The sequence below is a fragment of the Mustela lutreola genome, chromosome 8 (genome assembly GCF_030435805.1).
Source record: "Mustela lutreola isolate mMusLut2 chromosome 8, mMusLut2.pri, whole genome shotgun sequence".
In the NCBI taxonomy this organism is placed as follows: Eukaryota; Metazoa; Chordata; class Mammalia; order Carnivora; family Mustelidae; genus Mustela; species Mustela lutreola.
Window position 1 is genome coordinate 44,622,771 of NC_081297.1, and position 16,147 is coordinate 44,638,917.

General features: G+C 52.5%; 1 protein-coding gene across 6 annotated transcripts in view; it reads right to left on the reverse strand.

Annotated features, from left to right (window-relative positions):
* IQSEC3 (IQ motif and Sec7 domain ArfGEF 3) overlaps positions 1 to 16,147 on the reverse strand; it is a 102,717-nt gene that overhangs the window by 42,535 nt on the left and 44,035 nt on the right. For all 6 annotated transcript variants that reach the window (XM_059184470.1, XM_059184471.1, XM_059184475.1 and 3 more), the window contains exon 3: positions 6,533 to 6,812. In XM_059184470.1, the coding sequence (XP_059040453.1) occupies positions 6,533 to 6,812 (280 nt within the window). The remainder of the gene's footprint in view (positions 1 to 6,532; positions 6,813 to 16,147) is intronic.

Consider the following 16,147-nt stretch of genomic DNA (forward strand, 5'->3'; position numbering starts at 1 on the left):
ACCCCGCCTGCACTGTCCCCCACTGTTTCTTTCCCGTCCTTTATGGCCTGCCCTCTGTAGCCCCACAGACTGTACCTTACAGACAGGGTGGTATTATGTCTCTACATTCCTGGGGCCCAGCATCGAGCCGGAGCCATGGCTGGGGCTTAATAAATCTTTGCAGACAGGAGCTAAACTGAACTCTCTCCTATATCCCAGGGAAAATAAAAATCTAGGCTCTCTTCCGGATCTGGGCTTGGAGTCAAATGCTGCATTCTCCCCTTTCCCTCCACTATTTCGCCCCCAACCAGGGCTCGGGAACTTGGCAGTGTCCCAGATCAGCTCTGTCTACCCAGCCAGGTCCTCGCAAGCGCCCTAACACTTTTCTTTTCTTAACCGGTGCCAGATTAGAGAGCTAAAAGAGATGGACACGGGGGTGGGGGAAAGTGGGGGGTGGGCCCAGGGAGGGAAGGTCTCTGGGCCCACCGGCCTAAGAGCAGCTCAGCTCACTTCTCTCTAAACCCCATGAATCATGGGTAATTGTAGCCTCGCCTCCTCCCAAGAGAGCAATCTCTCAGCTTCTGCCGGGAGAAGTGGTGGAGGGGGGCTTGGGGGGCTCTGTCTGTCTAATGAGCCTCTCAGTGTTAATTAGAACATGCTCCCTCTTTTCAGGTTGCTGCCGCAGCCGGGCCCGAGGAAGGCCGCAGAGAGAGGGCCACCAAGTCAGGCTGGGGGAGGAAGAGCAGCTAGCTGGGGGGGCGGCAGTGCTGGGGAAGGAGGGAGCCAGCCCGAGGTGGGGGGTGGCTTTCACATGTGAGCGAGGATTTCCTCTGATCCAAGATTTCCCAGCTGAGAATGTTTAAGCATTACGTGGAATGAGCCTGCAGAACTTGGCAAGGGAAGGTTTCCAGGAGGCTTAGGAGCAGACAGTAGGGGTGGGAGCGGGGAGGAGCTCGGAGATGCTAATGGCGGCCCCCAGGGGAAGCTGGCCTGCGCCCGGCACCTGTTGGGATGGGACCCCTGCGTCTTCCCTGTGTTCCCACCTCCCTGTCCGCTGTCCAAAACACCGAAAGTGCTTGACACAACAGGGCACTGAGGCTTGCCTAGGAGTAAGGATGCTCTTGGGAACCTCTCTGGGCCCCAGCCAGCTAGGGTTGGGGGCTACTAATGACTCTGCTCCTCCTCAGTCACAGAGACTGCCTCAGGGAGAGCTGCTGCTGTGGGGAGCCTGCTTTGAACCCCAGATTGGGCTCCTCGCTGTCACCAGTGCTCCCACAGCACGCCGTCCACCGCTTCCTTGGAACCTACCCCTTTGCTGCTCTTGTGAAAGACTTGGGATAAAATCAAAGACTGTGAGTCCCAGTCTTGGCTGGACCGCGGACACACACTTAGGGACGTGTCCTTGGGTGAGTTACTTGTTATGGCTAAGCCTCAGTCCCCTCATTCCTCAAATGGGGGTAGCAGTAGTCCCTAGCTCACCGAGATAGCCTGCAGATCTGGGGAGATAATGCATAAGAAATGCTTAGAACCTCATCTGGCCCAGATTAGGGCTGTTAGTGTTACTTAGTACCCGCTACATGTCAGCGCCCACCCCTGGAGCGAGCTCCCTGAGGCCTGGAACTGCGTCTTTTGTAGCACAGTGGCCCAGGCCTTGCACATAGCAGCTGTGTGATAGCGCTCCCTGAATTGGATGCAGGTGGACAGAAGGACTACCCTTGACTGGCATTGCCTTCACTGTCATCTGTAGGCTGGCCCCTGATGCTGTCCAGGGCCATGGTGGGACTCTCACCTTCACAGGAAGAACAAGTCTTAGATATTCCAGAATAACCTCTTGTTTCTTCAATGGGGAAACTGAGACCAGAGAGTTGGAAACATAATCAACCACCTCTCCCCTTGAGAGGGTGATCACCTCACCGATGAGGCTGGACCCCAAGGCTCGGGTAGGGGAGATCACTTGTAGAAAGGACTGCTGTCCTTGGGGTCAAGGTCTGGCTGCCACATGGACCCCTGGCTTGGATGGCACAGAGACCATGCCATTTGGACATCCCACACGGGCTCCAACAGGGTCCTCCTCAGCAGAGGCACACAACAGGATCCGAACTCCCTCAAGAGCAAGGATGAATGTGGAACTCACTCGGCTGCCCTATGCATCCTCCCCACAGCACTTTCCTAAAGGACCCCCCAATAGGACCTGCATGTTCTTTGTCCCCGGAGGTTGTAACCTCAAGAACCACTGTGAGATAAAGCGACAGAGCTGAGGGCGGAGGGAACAGAGGACGGGAGAAGCCAGACTGGAGGACCTCCCCACTGTGTGAGTATGGGGAGAGGCCTTGGGGGCTGGGAGGCAGGGATGTCCGGGGGGCGGACTCATTCATTCTTTCGTTCATTCATTCATTCATTCTTTAATTCATTCATTTGTTTGTTCTTTCACTCCTGTGTTCCTCCAGTGTGAAGCATGTCTCAGGCACCAGGGACTGTGCGGGGTGCTGGGAAGCAAAAGTGGGCAAGAGCTGTATATCATCTAACACACAGCTCTGAGCAGTGCTCAGTCCCCACAGAGGCTACAAAGGTGTTCTGTGCACAGTCTGCTCGACTCCGTGACAGCCCTGAGAACGGCATAGTCCCTGCCTTTATGGGTGGGACAGGTCTCAGGTGGCACAGAGTCATCAGAGGGGCACTCCGTGAAAGCACACAGCCAGGCTCAGGGATACCGAGCTGAGATGCGGAGTATGAGCAGAGATCTCCCCAGTGACGTGTGCTGGAGGGACAAGTGGGGAGTATTCCTAGCAAAGGAAATAAAATCTGTCAAGGCCCGGAGGCAAACGATAGCACAGAAGTCTGGAGCAAGGCAAGTGGGAATGGCTGGAAACCCACTTGGGAGCGGGGCAGGAGATGGAGTTGTGTCTGGTGGTAGGAGACCTTGGAGAAGTCTTTGTCCTGCACATGGAGAGGAGCCATGCAAGGCTTTCAGACAGATACCGTGATCAGATGTGCTCTCCAAGAGGGCTCAGTGGCAGCATGGAGATCAGTTTGGAGGAAGCACAGCTCCAAGTAGGGGAACGTGTGGCCTCCCCTGCCCAGGGGCTCAGGCAGGAGATGATGGTGGCCTGCCCTGGGGTGGGAGTGGTGGGGGTGGCAGGAGAGGGTGGGAATTGGAGAAATAGTTAAGATGTAGCAGCAGTGGAGATTGGGTTGGAGCAGATGTGGAGGAGCGAGAAGCCACAGAAACTGCCTAGGATTCTGGACTGGCTGATGGAGCAAGACCAGCAGTTGGTGGGCTAGGGAGATAATGACTGTCCAAGATCCTTCCAGTCCAAGTGCTACAGTATTTGTGCAACTGGTGGGACTGACAGAATCAGAATACCATATCCTAGATCTCGAAGAAACCCAAAGCAGAGCCAGGTCCTGGCCCCAGGTCTCATGCCCCTCTCCCTCTTCAGCTCACTTAGTATTTTCCCCTTTTCATCCCTGAGCATCTTCTTCATGCCAGGCACTGTGTCAGGCACTGGAGATATAATGATGAGTAATAAGTCATGCGTCCTGCCTTCAAGGCGTGGTCAAATTAACAGGGAATGAGGATATAGGACTGAAGGGCTATGACTGGGAATGGCTGGGTGCGGGAGGGTCACAGAGAAGGGACATCCAACACAGGCTTGGGAGGGCAGGGAAAGCTGCCAGGAGGAGGAAAGAGAACCACAATTCTGTCTCAAAGTAAAATAAAGAGTAATTGAGGCCAAGTGCCAAGTGAGGAGGGGAGCATGAATGTTAGTGGTAGAGGCAGAGGGAACAGCATGTACAAAGCCCCAAAGAGACAGGAGGCAATGGAGGCCCAGGGAAGTTAAGCAGCTTGCCGGAGGTCACCCAGTTCATTTGCAGAAGAGACAGAAGTTGGGTTCAGTCTCTTATGAATGTGTGCCGCATTTTTAATCACTTTTCTCTAGCCCCTCACTTTTGCCCTCTTCCTACCTCCCTCCTGTCTATGCTTGACCCAGATACTCAATCCAGGGGAGTGGGCTGTTCCCCGAGGCTGGGTTCACTCAACACAAAGGCTCCTGTCGCACCCTCTGCCAACCCTCCCGCACCTTTCCCACCCCACTCCTGTTGGTCCGATATGCAGAACCGTCTATCAGAATGATGTCCACTATAAAAAGGTCCATGATACCGATCAGAGCAACTCTCCATCTGCCATCGTCGCTCAGAATTAAACTAATTCTCCCGCCCAAGTTGAAGCACAGGTTTCCCTCAGTTTTATTGGCCCGATACTCCTTAAAATGAACTACACTCTCTTTGGGGGCCAGTAGGGACCATTTTCTTCTTGTTACCTCACTCTCTTGTTGCTTTTCACACCATAGTTATCCAAATATTATTCACTCAATGAGCTCTTCCTATGTCCAAGACCCTCTGCTAGGTGCTGGGGGAACGGTACGAAGATGGATGGGAGATGGTCTCTATCCTCACGGAGCACAGTCATGTGGAACTGAGAAGACGTCTTCTCTGGGCCAACTGACCACCCACATCATACTGTAGTGTTCCAGATGGACTGTCTGCCAACCCCTGCCTGGGCATTCCCAGTAACACAAACTCACTACCTCACAAGCAAGGCCTTCTATATTTTTAACAGCTCTAATTGTTAATTGAGCCAGAAGCTTCCTTTACTGTAGCTTTCTTACGTTAGTATCACTATTTTTGTCTGGAATGATAGAAAATATATCTAATCCCTTTTCACATGCCAGCTCTTCCATATTTAAAACTTGTTTTCGTGTCTACAATTTCTCCATATGAATCCAGTCAATCCTCTTTTCCTTCTTGGGAGAACCTTGGAATCCTTGGCATTCTTACTTCCTTCTTAAACTCAGCCCCAAGAATCAAGGACGGGCTCCAGATAGGCCCTGACCAGGAACCAGTGTGGGGCTCTAGCCAGCTGCTTCCTTATCCAGGGGGCTTTATCTACCCTTCTGTGCAGGCTGCTGGACTCACTTTGGCACTTGATTTCCTGGTTATTGACTCCTTTTGAACTTACAGTCAACGGAAGCCCTAAGGTCTCTCTCCCAGGACCAAGCCTGCCCATCTTGTATGAATGCTGTGGGCTTTTCAAAGCTAAGAGAACTTTAGATGTTTTTTCCCTATTTCATTTGGACTTTTTCATTTAAATCTTTATGTCTGGATAAGATTTTTACAAAATCTTGGATTCTGTCACCGAGGTATTTGCTGTCCCCTTTCAGCTTTGTGTCATCAGAAATTAGTGCCTTGTCAAAACCCGTCGAACAGAACAGGACCAAGGACAGCATACCACTCACCTCCCCCAGGAATTGGCCTTGATGGAAAAACCAACTTTTTTTTTTTTTTTTTAAGAATTCTGTTTGAAAAGAACCCACTTGACTATATTGTCATCTACTCTGCTTCCTCTCTTGCCCACATATCGATCATGGGGGATATTTTAAATACTTTGCTGACAGCCAGATGTTCCACCTACAGCTGACCTTGATGCAGAAGGAAAGAAGTGAGGTTGGTATGGCCTGATTCAGTCTTAGTGATCTTCCTACTAGCTATCCTTCCCAAGACTGACTTTGCCCATTGAGTTAAAGAATGCTTCTTTAGAACCTACACACTGTAGAGCTAGAAGGGACCTTGGAGATGATTCAAGGTCTAATGCCCAATTTTGCTGATGAAGAAACCAGTGCCCAGAGTGCATAACTGGCATTCCCAAAGTCACAGAGTTAACTAGAGCAAGACCAAGGATTGGATCCCATGTCTCCGGCTCCAAGTTCAATGCTCTTTCTTAACAATATCTAGTCATGAGGCACCTGGATGGCTCAGTGGGTTAAGCCTCTGCCTTCGGTTCAGGTCATGATCTCAGGGTCCTGGGATCGAGCCCTGCATCAGGGCTCTGCTCAGCGGGGAGCCTGCTTCCCCTTCTCTCTCTGCCTGCCTGTGATCTCTCTCTCTGCCAAATAAATAAATAAAATCTTAAAAAAAAAACCAAAACAATACCTAGTCATGATGTTTTTCTCTAAGCATATACACCTAAGTACACACACACACACACACACACACACACACACACACACACGGGATTTGTTCTCCAGTAGGGGAGCTTTGGTTAATCCAGCGAATCCTCAATCTCCTTGGAGGAGACCATTCTCTTGGCACCTCATTTTAACCTGTGTGTGCCTACACACGGAGCTTGTCCTTTGCATGGACACGTAAGCGAGGCTCTCTCTTCTTCCCCAGAGAACAGTGGGCCACCTGCCTCAAGGTCTGGGGGTGGGGCAGTTTAAGCTTCTGGCTCACGGCGAGAGGAACAGGGCCCTGAATACAGTACCGAGGGGACTGGCATTGCAAAGGTGTGACCCCTGCCATGGAGAGGCTGGTTCCTGACAAACTGGGCTCCAGGGAAGGGCTGAAGACAGCTCCATCTGGGAGAAGTCGTGGCGAAAGAAGTGTGCCTACAACAGAGGTGGGCCCAAGTGGGGAGATCCCTGGTACCCTGGATAGCCCCCGAAGGCAGGGCCCCCTCACCACCCTTCCCGCCCCCCTCGGAGGCCCTGGGTACCTGTTTATTCTTTAGGTCAAGGGAGAGCTCGTAATCGGAGGCGTTAGGGGCGTGGGAGCAGAGCGCCGTCGCCAGGGCAGGCTGCTGCCGGCCGGGGGAGGCCACGCGGTGGGAGCCAGCCCTCGGGGAGGCACCCCCCGCCCCCGGCCGTTCCTCCTCCTGCTGCAGCTCCTGGGCTTGAGCCTTCGGGGCATGGGCACTGGGTCTGCCGGCTGCCACCGCCGCCGCTGCCACCACGGAGTCCTCCATGCCCCCACCGGCCTGGGTGCAGGAGCCATCGCTGTGAACAAAAGGCAACGGTGCTCGGTTGGGGGAGAGCGGGACAGGGTGCATGTGGGTGCGGGGGTGAGGAGAGAAACTGGGCGCTCCGGCCTGGCCTTTGGGGCACTGATGGGCCTTTCTGGCGGTGGGGACTCGTGGGGATGCCTCCTGCCATCGCCTCTAGGGAGGGGCTGCCTTGGCAGGGGAGAGCTGCGGGCAAGGAGAGAGAACCTACATTTGAGAAGGGTAGCCCAGGAAGAGGGAAGAAGCAGTGGTGCTTAGAAGCAGTATGGCACAGTAGGGAAGAGCAGACCACCTGGGCTGGGATCTGGACTCTGACTTATCAGCTGTGCGAACCTCAATAGGCTATTCGACCTCATCGTACCTGTTTCCCCATCTATAAAATGGGCACAATGATAGTACCTACCTCATAGGGATGTTGGAAGGTCTGAGTTAGTTAAAGTTCTCAGAACAGTGCCTGACTCATGGTCCCTCCTATATATCAGTGTTAAGGATCATCATTATCAGTCATCTAGCTCCCGGACCAGTGGCTTAAGCAGCTGGAAAGAAGCTGGTTTACACTGAACCCCCTCCGTCTTTACACCGTCCCAGCAGCTGTGGGGGAAGGAATGATCCTTACAGGCATGATCTGGGCATGAAGCCCCTCCGGCTGGGTGGACGGACGTCAGCTCTTTGGGGCTGAGGCTATGAAGAGGAGGGTGCTTGCCCTGCAGGGTCTGGGGCAGCAACTGTATTTGACTCCTGGCCCCTCCTTCCTTCCCATGGAAATACCAGCAGGCTGGGCCGTAGCTGCTGTCCACCTCCCTGCTCAAAGCAGGCTAGTGCCCCCACACCCAGCCCATCCTGGAGAACTAGCACCCTTAGGTCGTCCCCCTCCCTGACTGGTCTGCAGGTCCTGCCCCTCCCTCAAGGCCAAGTGTGAAGCCCCCTGTCCATGAAGCCTTTCCAGGTGACTCTAGCTGTAACTACTTCCTCTGTAAGCACACTAGGAGCTGTGCTTAGCGAGTCCCTTCCTGGTCCACAGGGGGGAGAAGCATTATGGCTACAGCATGGGCTCAAATTCAAGCTCTACCACCACCCAGCCTCAGTTCAGTTGCTTTTCCTCTGGGCCCCTCTCTGGTTTTCTCCTCTGTCTAGTGGAGCTACGCTTGCCTACTCTATGAGTTTATGGTGAGGGGCAAAGGAGTCAGTATGTGTAAGCTGTTTAGCACACTGCCTGGCACAGAGTCATTGCTCAGTAAGTATTAATTCTTTTTTCTCCACATCCATCCTGCCCTAGAGGCCAGGGCCTGTAGTCCGGTTTATCCCTGCTCCCCACTCAGTACTGGGCAAGTGGTAGGTGCTCAGTTCACACCTGATGATGACTGACCTGCAGGGAGGACAAGGGCCGTAGAGATGGCCCTACAGCAGACGGAGACAGAAGATCAGGACGGGAAGGGACCCTGAGGCCCTCTAGTCCAGCCCTCCAATCTCCCTTTTTCACAGATAAGGAGCAGGTGCTCAAGAGGTGGGGTGGCCCTGGTCGGAGAGCCGGGTAACCTTAGGGCTTGCTTCTTCTGAGGCTTTGCCTCCACGGAAGGTGCCCCAAATCATGCCAAAGAAGAGACCTCTTCCTGTTGCTTCCACCCAACTTCGGAGTCTCTGGTACTAGAATAGCCACGGGTGGGTGAGAAATCCTGTGGCTCCATCTCCATCTCTCCTCCCAGCACTCCCCGGCCTCATCGCCTCCATAAAGGAGAGCTCTTTGGCTGGCCCTAGCCATAAGGAGCCTCAAATCCTCTAAGGAAATCATCCTTGTGCAAGTTTCTTGGCTCCATCATTTCTTGTATGGCCACTAATCAAGGTGCATAGCTGAATGGGCTCCAGAAGTCTGATAAGTCTTTTTCACCAGTATCACCAAGAAATTCTTTTTAAGAACGGACTTCAACTCCTGTCATAGGACTTCCCTATTCTTTCTGCAGGGCACACAGAAATAGCTCTTGCCTTTCCTATCACAACCGGCCTCCAGGGGGCACCGTTCAGTCTCATCCATCTCTCCTACAGACTGTCCTTGGTCTTCATGCCCAAGCCTCTTCACCTGAAAAGTTTTCCAGACTCTATAGAGAACTGGTAGCTACTAGGGGCTACAAACGCATTTAAAAGTAGCCCTTCGCTTTCTTTTATTGCTGGAGTGTGCTTGAGAAAAGGTTCTGGGGAGCTGAGGCCCCCAAGTAGCAGTACTCAGCAGATGGTAATGGAGGCAGGTGGATAACCCCCCCGGGGTTCCTCTTCCCTTGAGGAATAACCCAAGGCACATTCCACACCATCTCCTGGAAGTGCCCAGCAGTCAAAGCAGTGATGAACATGTATTGGCTTCCTTCTCTTCATCCCCTACTCCTACATTGGCGCTTCTTGGAGTCACCTGTCCGAAATAAACTACTTGTGTTAAACCAAAACAAATGTTTTAAAAATAGCCTTTTTTATGGTCCACCCCTCTGGGTAGAGACGGACTCCACGGCCTTCTCCTGAACTCATTCATAGGACCTGGGAATTAGGAGACCCCTTATACTGTCATCTCCAGCACACACACATACATGCATTTGTATACACACGTGTGAGTGTGCGTGCACACACACACACTCTCTCTCTCTCTCTCACACACACACTCACACACACACTGACACATACACAATGCTTCTAACTAGTTCTGTGGCCTTGGGTAATTTGTTCTTCCTTCTGGGTCGGTTTCCTTACTTGTCATTTGATGGGAGCTTACTTATCCCTAAGCTTAGAATTCTGGGAGCTTGGATTCCAGTGCCAAGGCCAGTCTACCAAGGCCCACCAGCCCCAAGGTTCCAGGCTCTCTGGCTGGTAGAACCAACTCTGCCTTTGTCCACTTCCATGCAAAGGGACTGAGAGACTGTGGCCATCCCAAGTATATGATGAAAGGTATTAGAAAGGGGATCTTGTCCTTGCCTACTCTCCTTAGACTTCTTCACAGACTTGTGTGGTACAAGGTGGCTGGCTATTGGATACCCAGAGCTGCTGTCATCAATATGGCAAAGTTTAAGGTCATGTAGTGGAGGGTAAAGAACATGGGCTTGGTGTCAGGAAGACGTGGGTTAGAATCCTGGTTCTCCTAGTTCTGCTACTTATTATGTGACCTTGGGCAAGTTACCTAACCTCTTTGTGGCTCTATTTTCCCAAAATGGGCATCTAAATAATTCCTTGCAAGGCTTCTGTGAGGAATAAATATAACTTACAAAGAACTTAGTGCGGTGTCTGGCACACAGTAGTCCTTGATAAGTCATCTGCGGTGACTGTTCTGAGCTGGAGACCTACAGCGTGGAGTCCCAAAGGAGTCCCCAGAAGAACAGCATAGAGAATTCCTGCGGAAGGGGTTCTCAACATTTAGCCTACCTCAGTCTTCACAAAACCGAAACAGTAGGGTTTTTCCATCAGATCTCATGGTCTTTCCGAGACCTCCAGGTCAGCTTTCACAAACTTTAGGGAGAGAGATGAAGGCAAACTGGCTTCCTGAGGCTTCCTCCTACACTTGGTCTCCACCCACCAGAGCAACAAAAGAGCCTCAGTCTTGTGGGGGGAGGGGGGTCACCAAATCATGGGATCTGTGACCTCTGAGGAATCCATACATATTTACCACCTACAGGCAGACCCCTCGGAGGTACCAGCCACAACATGGGGCATGCCCTAGGCAGACATTTGTCCAGTGCTCCTTGTGTAAATTTGTCTTTTAGTTACTTTGTCAGGGAGCAGTAGAAGCCTGAGTACTTAAAACCTCTAGGATGGCTGAGCATCAGAAGAATGTTCCTAGCCACAGTTTCCCTGTTTGTACCCCATCTGTAAACATGGTCTAAAGAAAGAGGTTGGAATATTCATCCTGGCTGTCATAGCTTGGAAGGACCGTCTATTTCATGTAGAGACCATCTACTTCAATCCTAGTCCCACACGGAATAGAAGGCTATTGTTCCAGTGCCCAGAACATGACTCTGCTCAAGATACAGGCTGTGATCCTTAAGTGTCCAGAGCTGGCTGGGCTGACCTTACATCAAGAAACTATTGTCCCTAGAGGGTCAGATTTCAGGCAGCCTGGCACTTGGACAGGAATTACATGAATGGGATTCACTCTGTGACTTGCATAGCTTCCTGTAAAGAGAAGGGCAGGGGAGAAGGGAGAGGGATCCCGGTGATCTTAGCTCTCTTGGGCTCACTATTCAGCTGTGGAAGCAGATTCCTTGAATGGCAACCCACTAGCCTAGAGAAACTTAGGGTCGCTGATGACACAAAAGACACTAGTTTCAAAAACCTGTCCTGGGTTGGGATGCCCATTCAAGAAGGTAAAAAGAATGTGGGTGGCACCAGAACAAGGGGGTCCAGTGAAGGCTTGGGTTGAGGTCACATGACATTAGGCCAGTACACACACAGGGACCCAGGCCATCCCCAGGGCTTATTTCACCCATGAGAACACAGGATGTGAGCATGACAAACAAAAGTCTTTGGGAAGTAGGGGGAATAAGTAGTTGCTCAGAGGAAATACTACATGTGCCCAGGACCAGAGCGACCTGTGTGTAGGAACTGAGCTTCACATCAGAGAGGGTCGCTTATGTTGGAATCTGACTTGTGCTCAGAGAGATGATAGGGGCTTGGGGAGCATGGTGTATATATAACTCCCTTGGGGTTCCAGTGACCACTCCCTCCTATCATCCCTGCTTGACTTCCTAAAATGTAGATACTTTCATATCAGTCCTTGGCTCCAAAAGTATCAGTGACTTCCCAGTACTCCTTAGATAAAGTCCACTGGCGTGGACTCCGGAGCACTGGTGATCTCACCCCAACCTCCTCTTCCAGCCACATTTCCACCAAGTGACCCACCCACACCGGGCACACTGACACTCTCCCCAAATCTCCCATGTGCTCTCGGACCACCGTGCCTCTCACGTGACCTCCTTCTGTCTTGCGATGCCTTGTCCTATTCACGCTCCGCTCCCGCCCCTCCTTTCCCTGCCTCATCAGCTCTTTCAGGACTCACTCATTGCCCCTGGAAAGAGTCGGTTCCACCCTCCAATGTGCTCTAATAACTCTTGGCATTTGCCTCAATTTCATCAATGACCACTTTGTGTTCTAATTATTCATGGATGTGTCTCTCTCCACTAGACGATGCCATCTGCACCTTTTTATCACCGGCGCTTATCACAGTGGGCTGGCTCCTGATACGTGTTTAATAAATGTTAAATGAAAAGATAGATGGCTGGATGGGTGGGTGGATGGGTATCGTTTAATTTCTCCTACTTGCCCAAGGGCAGAGGTACTGACCCTCCTTCAGGAAATGACTTGTTGCCCGGCTCTGGCAGTGTTGCTGGGGACTGCCCTCCGCCCTCAGCCCCAGCAGTCCCATCAGAGATGGTCTCAGCTGCAGGGAGCTCCTTGGCCCAAAGTCACGTCATTCCTGGGGCTGTCCAAATCCAGCGACTGACTGAAGCGGGGACTATGAAGGTTTGGCCATGTTTACCCAACTTGGGGCAAGTCTGATAGGTCGTTCTCACTCCAGAGCCCCCCTGGGATTGGCTGAGGCCCCTGTTGGCCCTCCATCACTAGGACGTCTCCCTTCACCCCATGCTGGGCTCCTGCCTTCCCTTCCCTCGGTGGTGATCCCAAGCGCATCCTCTAGGAGACATTTAGGGCTCTCGAATCTGACTCTGCTTCCCGGAGAAGCCAATCAATGACAGATAACCGGCTTCTCTTTATTCTTCCTTTTGCTCTCGACAGCCAGAATTATCTGGGTCCAGCCTGCCAACCACCCTGTAGAACCTTTGCTGGTTCCGAACACCTTTGAAAAACTGTCTTTCCAGAGAGTTCATGCATGCCAAATTTTACCTCCACACTCAGAGGCTTTATAGACCCCGTAGGGCCCAGGCTGAAAACACCATTCTGGAGAGAAGTTCATGGCTTATCTTCCCTATGCGGAGGACTAGGTCAAGGGCTATAGGCAACCCCGGCCACCAGGCTATACCACCCACCTCTGAGCTTTCAGACCCTGCTTATTACTATCCTAACACGGATGACACCCTCCCTCACAGGCAGGACAGCGGGCGTGGAATGAGGCCCCCGGTCCTCCAGTTCACTATTTGGCTGACTCGGGCGAGATGCCTAACTCTTCGGCACCACAGTTGACTCCAGAGAGTGAGAAGGAGAAAGTGAGCTCGTAGATGGGTATGCTGGCCATGACAGGAGCTATGGCCTTTCCACGAGGACAGAGTGTGAAGGAGGGCAAGGGACCCCGGTGTTTGTGCTCACGTAGCCCCTGCCAAGGAGCTGACTCAGGTCAGCGAGTGTCCTCCCTGGTGACTGGGGGAAGGCCATGTTGCCCACCACCAGGAGCTGGAGAGACAGGAGGAACTGGAGTGCTGTGTGAGGGCTGGGAGAGGGCACCTCGGCCCACGCTGCCCTGCCAGAGGCTGGCTTGGGTGGGGGCCCCTGGCAAGAAGGTGTGGTAAGGAACAGGAAGGGCCCTGGAGACCTAGCTCCCGAGGGGTTTGTTGGTGTTGAGGGTTGCGGGGCTGCTGGAGGAGGCTATTTTCCCCTCTGTGCAACAGCTGGAACAGTAATTTCTAGACGTTGTGCTCGGAGGGTGTGGAAGGCTGAAGGACTCCTCAGGCAGGAAGAAACCCCAGAAGGCCTGATTGATTGCACTATATTCGCCCAAACTCTGCCAGGCTTTCTTCAAGCACTTCTGGAACAAAGAAACTAGGCATTTGGCCGACAAAAGCTAACAACACTCCTCACGTCTGAAGATTTCTCAGCCGCTACTAAAACACTCCTTTTTCCTCCTGTGTTTGAATCAATAAGGCGGTGAGGAAGGGTCAGAATAAAGGCGCCGAGCAAGGGAAGCCGAGGGTCCTCCGTGTCCCAGCTGCCCCTGGGGAAAGCTGGGGTGAGCAGAGGGCCGGTGCTGCAAACGAAGTCACTCTGTGCTGAGTCTAAGGGCGATCTAGAGCACGCTGCTCGGGGTGCTGGGAAGAGCGCGAGGCTGGGAGTCAAGGTCCAGTCTCGCCTCTGGCCACGCCCCCTTCCCTCTCTGTGGGCCCCAGACCCTCACTGCACCATCCCTGCTCAATGGCTGGGCTCTGGCTCCCCCGCCCTCAATACCCACGGACACAGCAGAAGCCTCCCCTTGCTTCTCTGACGTCATCAACTCCGTGCCCGCACCTGCCCCAGCCCATGGCTCCTTGACCTCCATTATCCAAGCTGGAGGCCAGGTCTCAGAATAGAAAGCCGCGGAGGGAGGCAGCTGTGGCTTTCTGGGCCCATTCCCTTGCAGAAGCTGCCCTGACTTCATTGGCTGTGACAGATGCTTCTCCCTCCCCTCTCCCAAGGGCCCTGAGAGAGTAAGTTATTCTCTCTCCCGTTGGCTCCTCGGAGACACCAAGCTTTGATCTCACAGCTATTCCCAAAAGGTGTTGGCTGGTTCTGTTTGCTGGTGGGGGTTTCCCATCCAAGAAACCACAGTCCTTCCCTGGACTCGCACCTGCCCCATATGCAGGCCCCTGTTTGCTCCACCCTCTCTCCAGGCTGGTCACAGGAGCAGCTCCGGCAGACCGTCCCCAGACGTCTACTGTGGAAACCTCCCCTGCTCAGCCCACCCCACAACTGAATTGCTGGGCACGTCAGAGCCCGCAGTCATCCAGGGAAGCCTCATCTAGAAGTTTCCGCAGTACACCTTCCTCACAAGCTCCCAAGCCGGCCACATTGACTAACGCCATCTTAATGCCACTGGAATCCTAATAGTCTTGAGCATTTTATTTTCTCACAGATAGACGTAGATCTGGTAGCAACATCCAGCTCTAAGGACATCTTCCCCGCTCCCTGTCCCTTCCCCAAGACACAGCACACAACTTCACAAACGCACATTTCTCTTAGACCAAGCACAGAGAACTCGCAGTGGCCCCAAACGCACTTGGGATCTCCTCACCTTTCCTCACGTTCTTGTGTTAGTAAGAGAACAGGGTTCCCACGTCTGGCAGCCCCATGGCACCCGGCCCTGCTGTGAAGCTCTCACTGCCTCTAGAACCGTCTCTAAACTACGCGGCCCGAAGTCACTGCAAAGCTGGTGCAGACAACTCTGGAGATTTGCAGCCTCATAAAACTCGGGGTCTTATTTAATTGTTTCTTTTTTTTATGAGCCACTTTATAGATGCAGATAGGAGTAACCTACATGTAAAGTCTAAAGAAAATTATTCCCTTGTACCCAGCTCGAGAAATGGCACAGGAGAAGCCTTCCTACCCCGTGTATTTCTGCTTCTCTCCTCAAAGGAATCTTTGTCCTGAATTTGTGTTTATTGCTCGCTAGCTTTTCCTCAGGGGCAGATTCCTTCCCTGTCTTTACGTAAGCAGTGGTGGCTGCTTGGCAGGGAACCGTGTCTGCAGAGTGAGCTCAAGGGGGAGGCTCAGGAACATTCAAGATCCTGCAGACTCCAAGCAGGTCAGGAAGCCTCTCCAGGGGGTGATGCCCACAGCTCCATGCTGGTGGGACAGAAACACTGGCAGGGATCTGGCCACAATCCCAGGGATCCGGGAGCTGGGCGATACCCATTATCTCAGCAAGGAAGGCTTTCAGGAAAGAGAATGGACTTGTTCTTTAAGGAACCCCGCTGCCCCCCCGGCCCTTGTGGTCTGGATGTGTCATCATCTCCGAATGGAATGTGGTGACTTCGGGAGCCACACAGATGATGCTGGGAGAGGCGTCCTCGAGAAAGGCAACAGCCCACCAGCCAGCCGGGAGCCAGGCCTGGGGTGCATGTGCCTTTGGGGTCCCTGAGAGGAGGGAGCACAGGAGGCCGCAGCAGGGTTGGCCTGTGTGTCATCTGGGGTTGCAGCGCAGCAGGTGTAAGTGTGGACTGGGTTTGAATGTTGACTCTGCCTTGGCTTGCTGTGTGGCCTTGGGCAAGTTGCTTCACCTCCCTGAGCCCCACTTTCTTCTCTATGAGAGAATTGAGGTAGGAATGTGTATGCAGTGCTTAGCTTTGTCCTTTCTTGGGATTTCCCACAAGCTACTTTTGTTTAAATAAGAAAATAGAAAGGAAAGTATCGTTCAGTTTCCTTATAATATTATAAAAGAATAAGAAAAAGTAGGAAGGACGTGACTTCGGAATAAAGAACCGTCCTTGAACTTGAACTATCCTTCATGTTCTTGTGCCAGCGTTCTTGAAATGGAGAAGTATTGTTCTTTTCTGTATGGTATAATTTCTGAAGCTCAGAGTTAGAGATGATGCCAAGAGAAGCTCACCAGAGGTATAGGGGCTGGGAGGCAGCAGAACATGGTAAGTAAGAGATTAG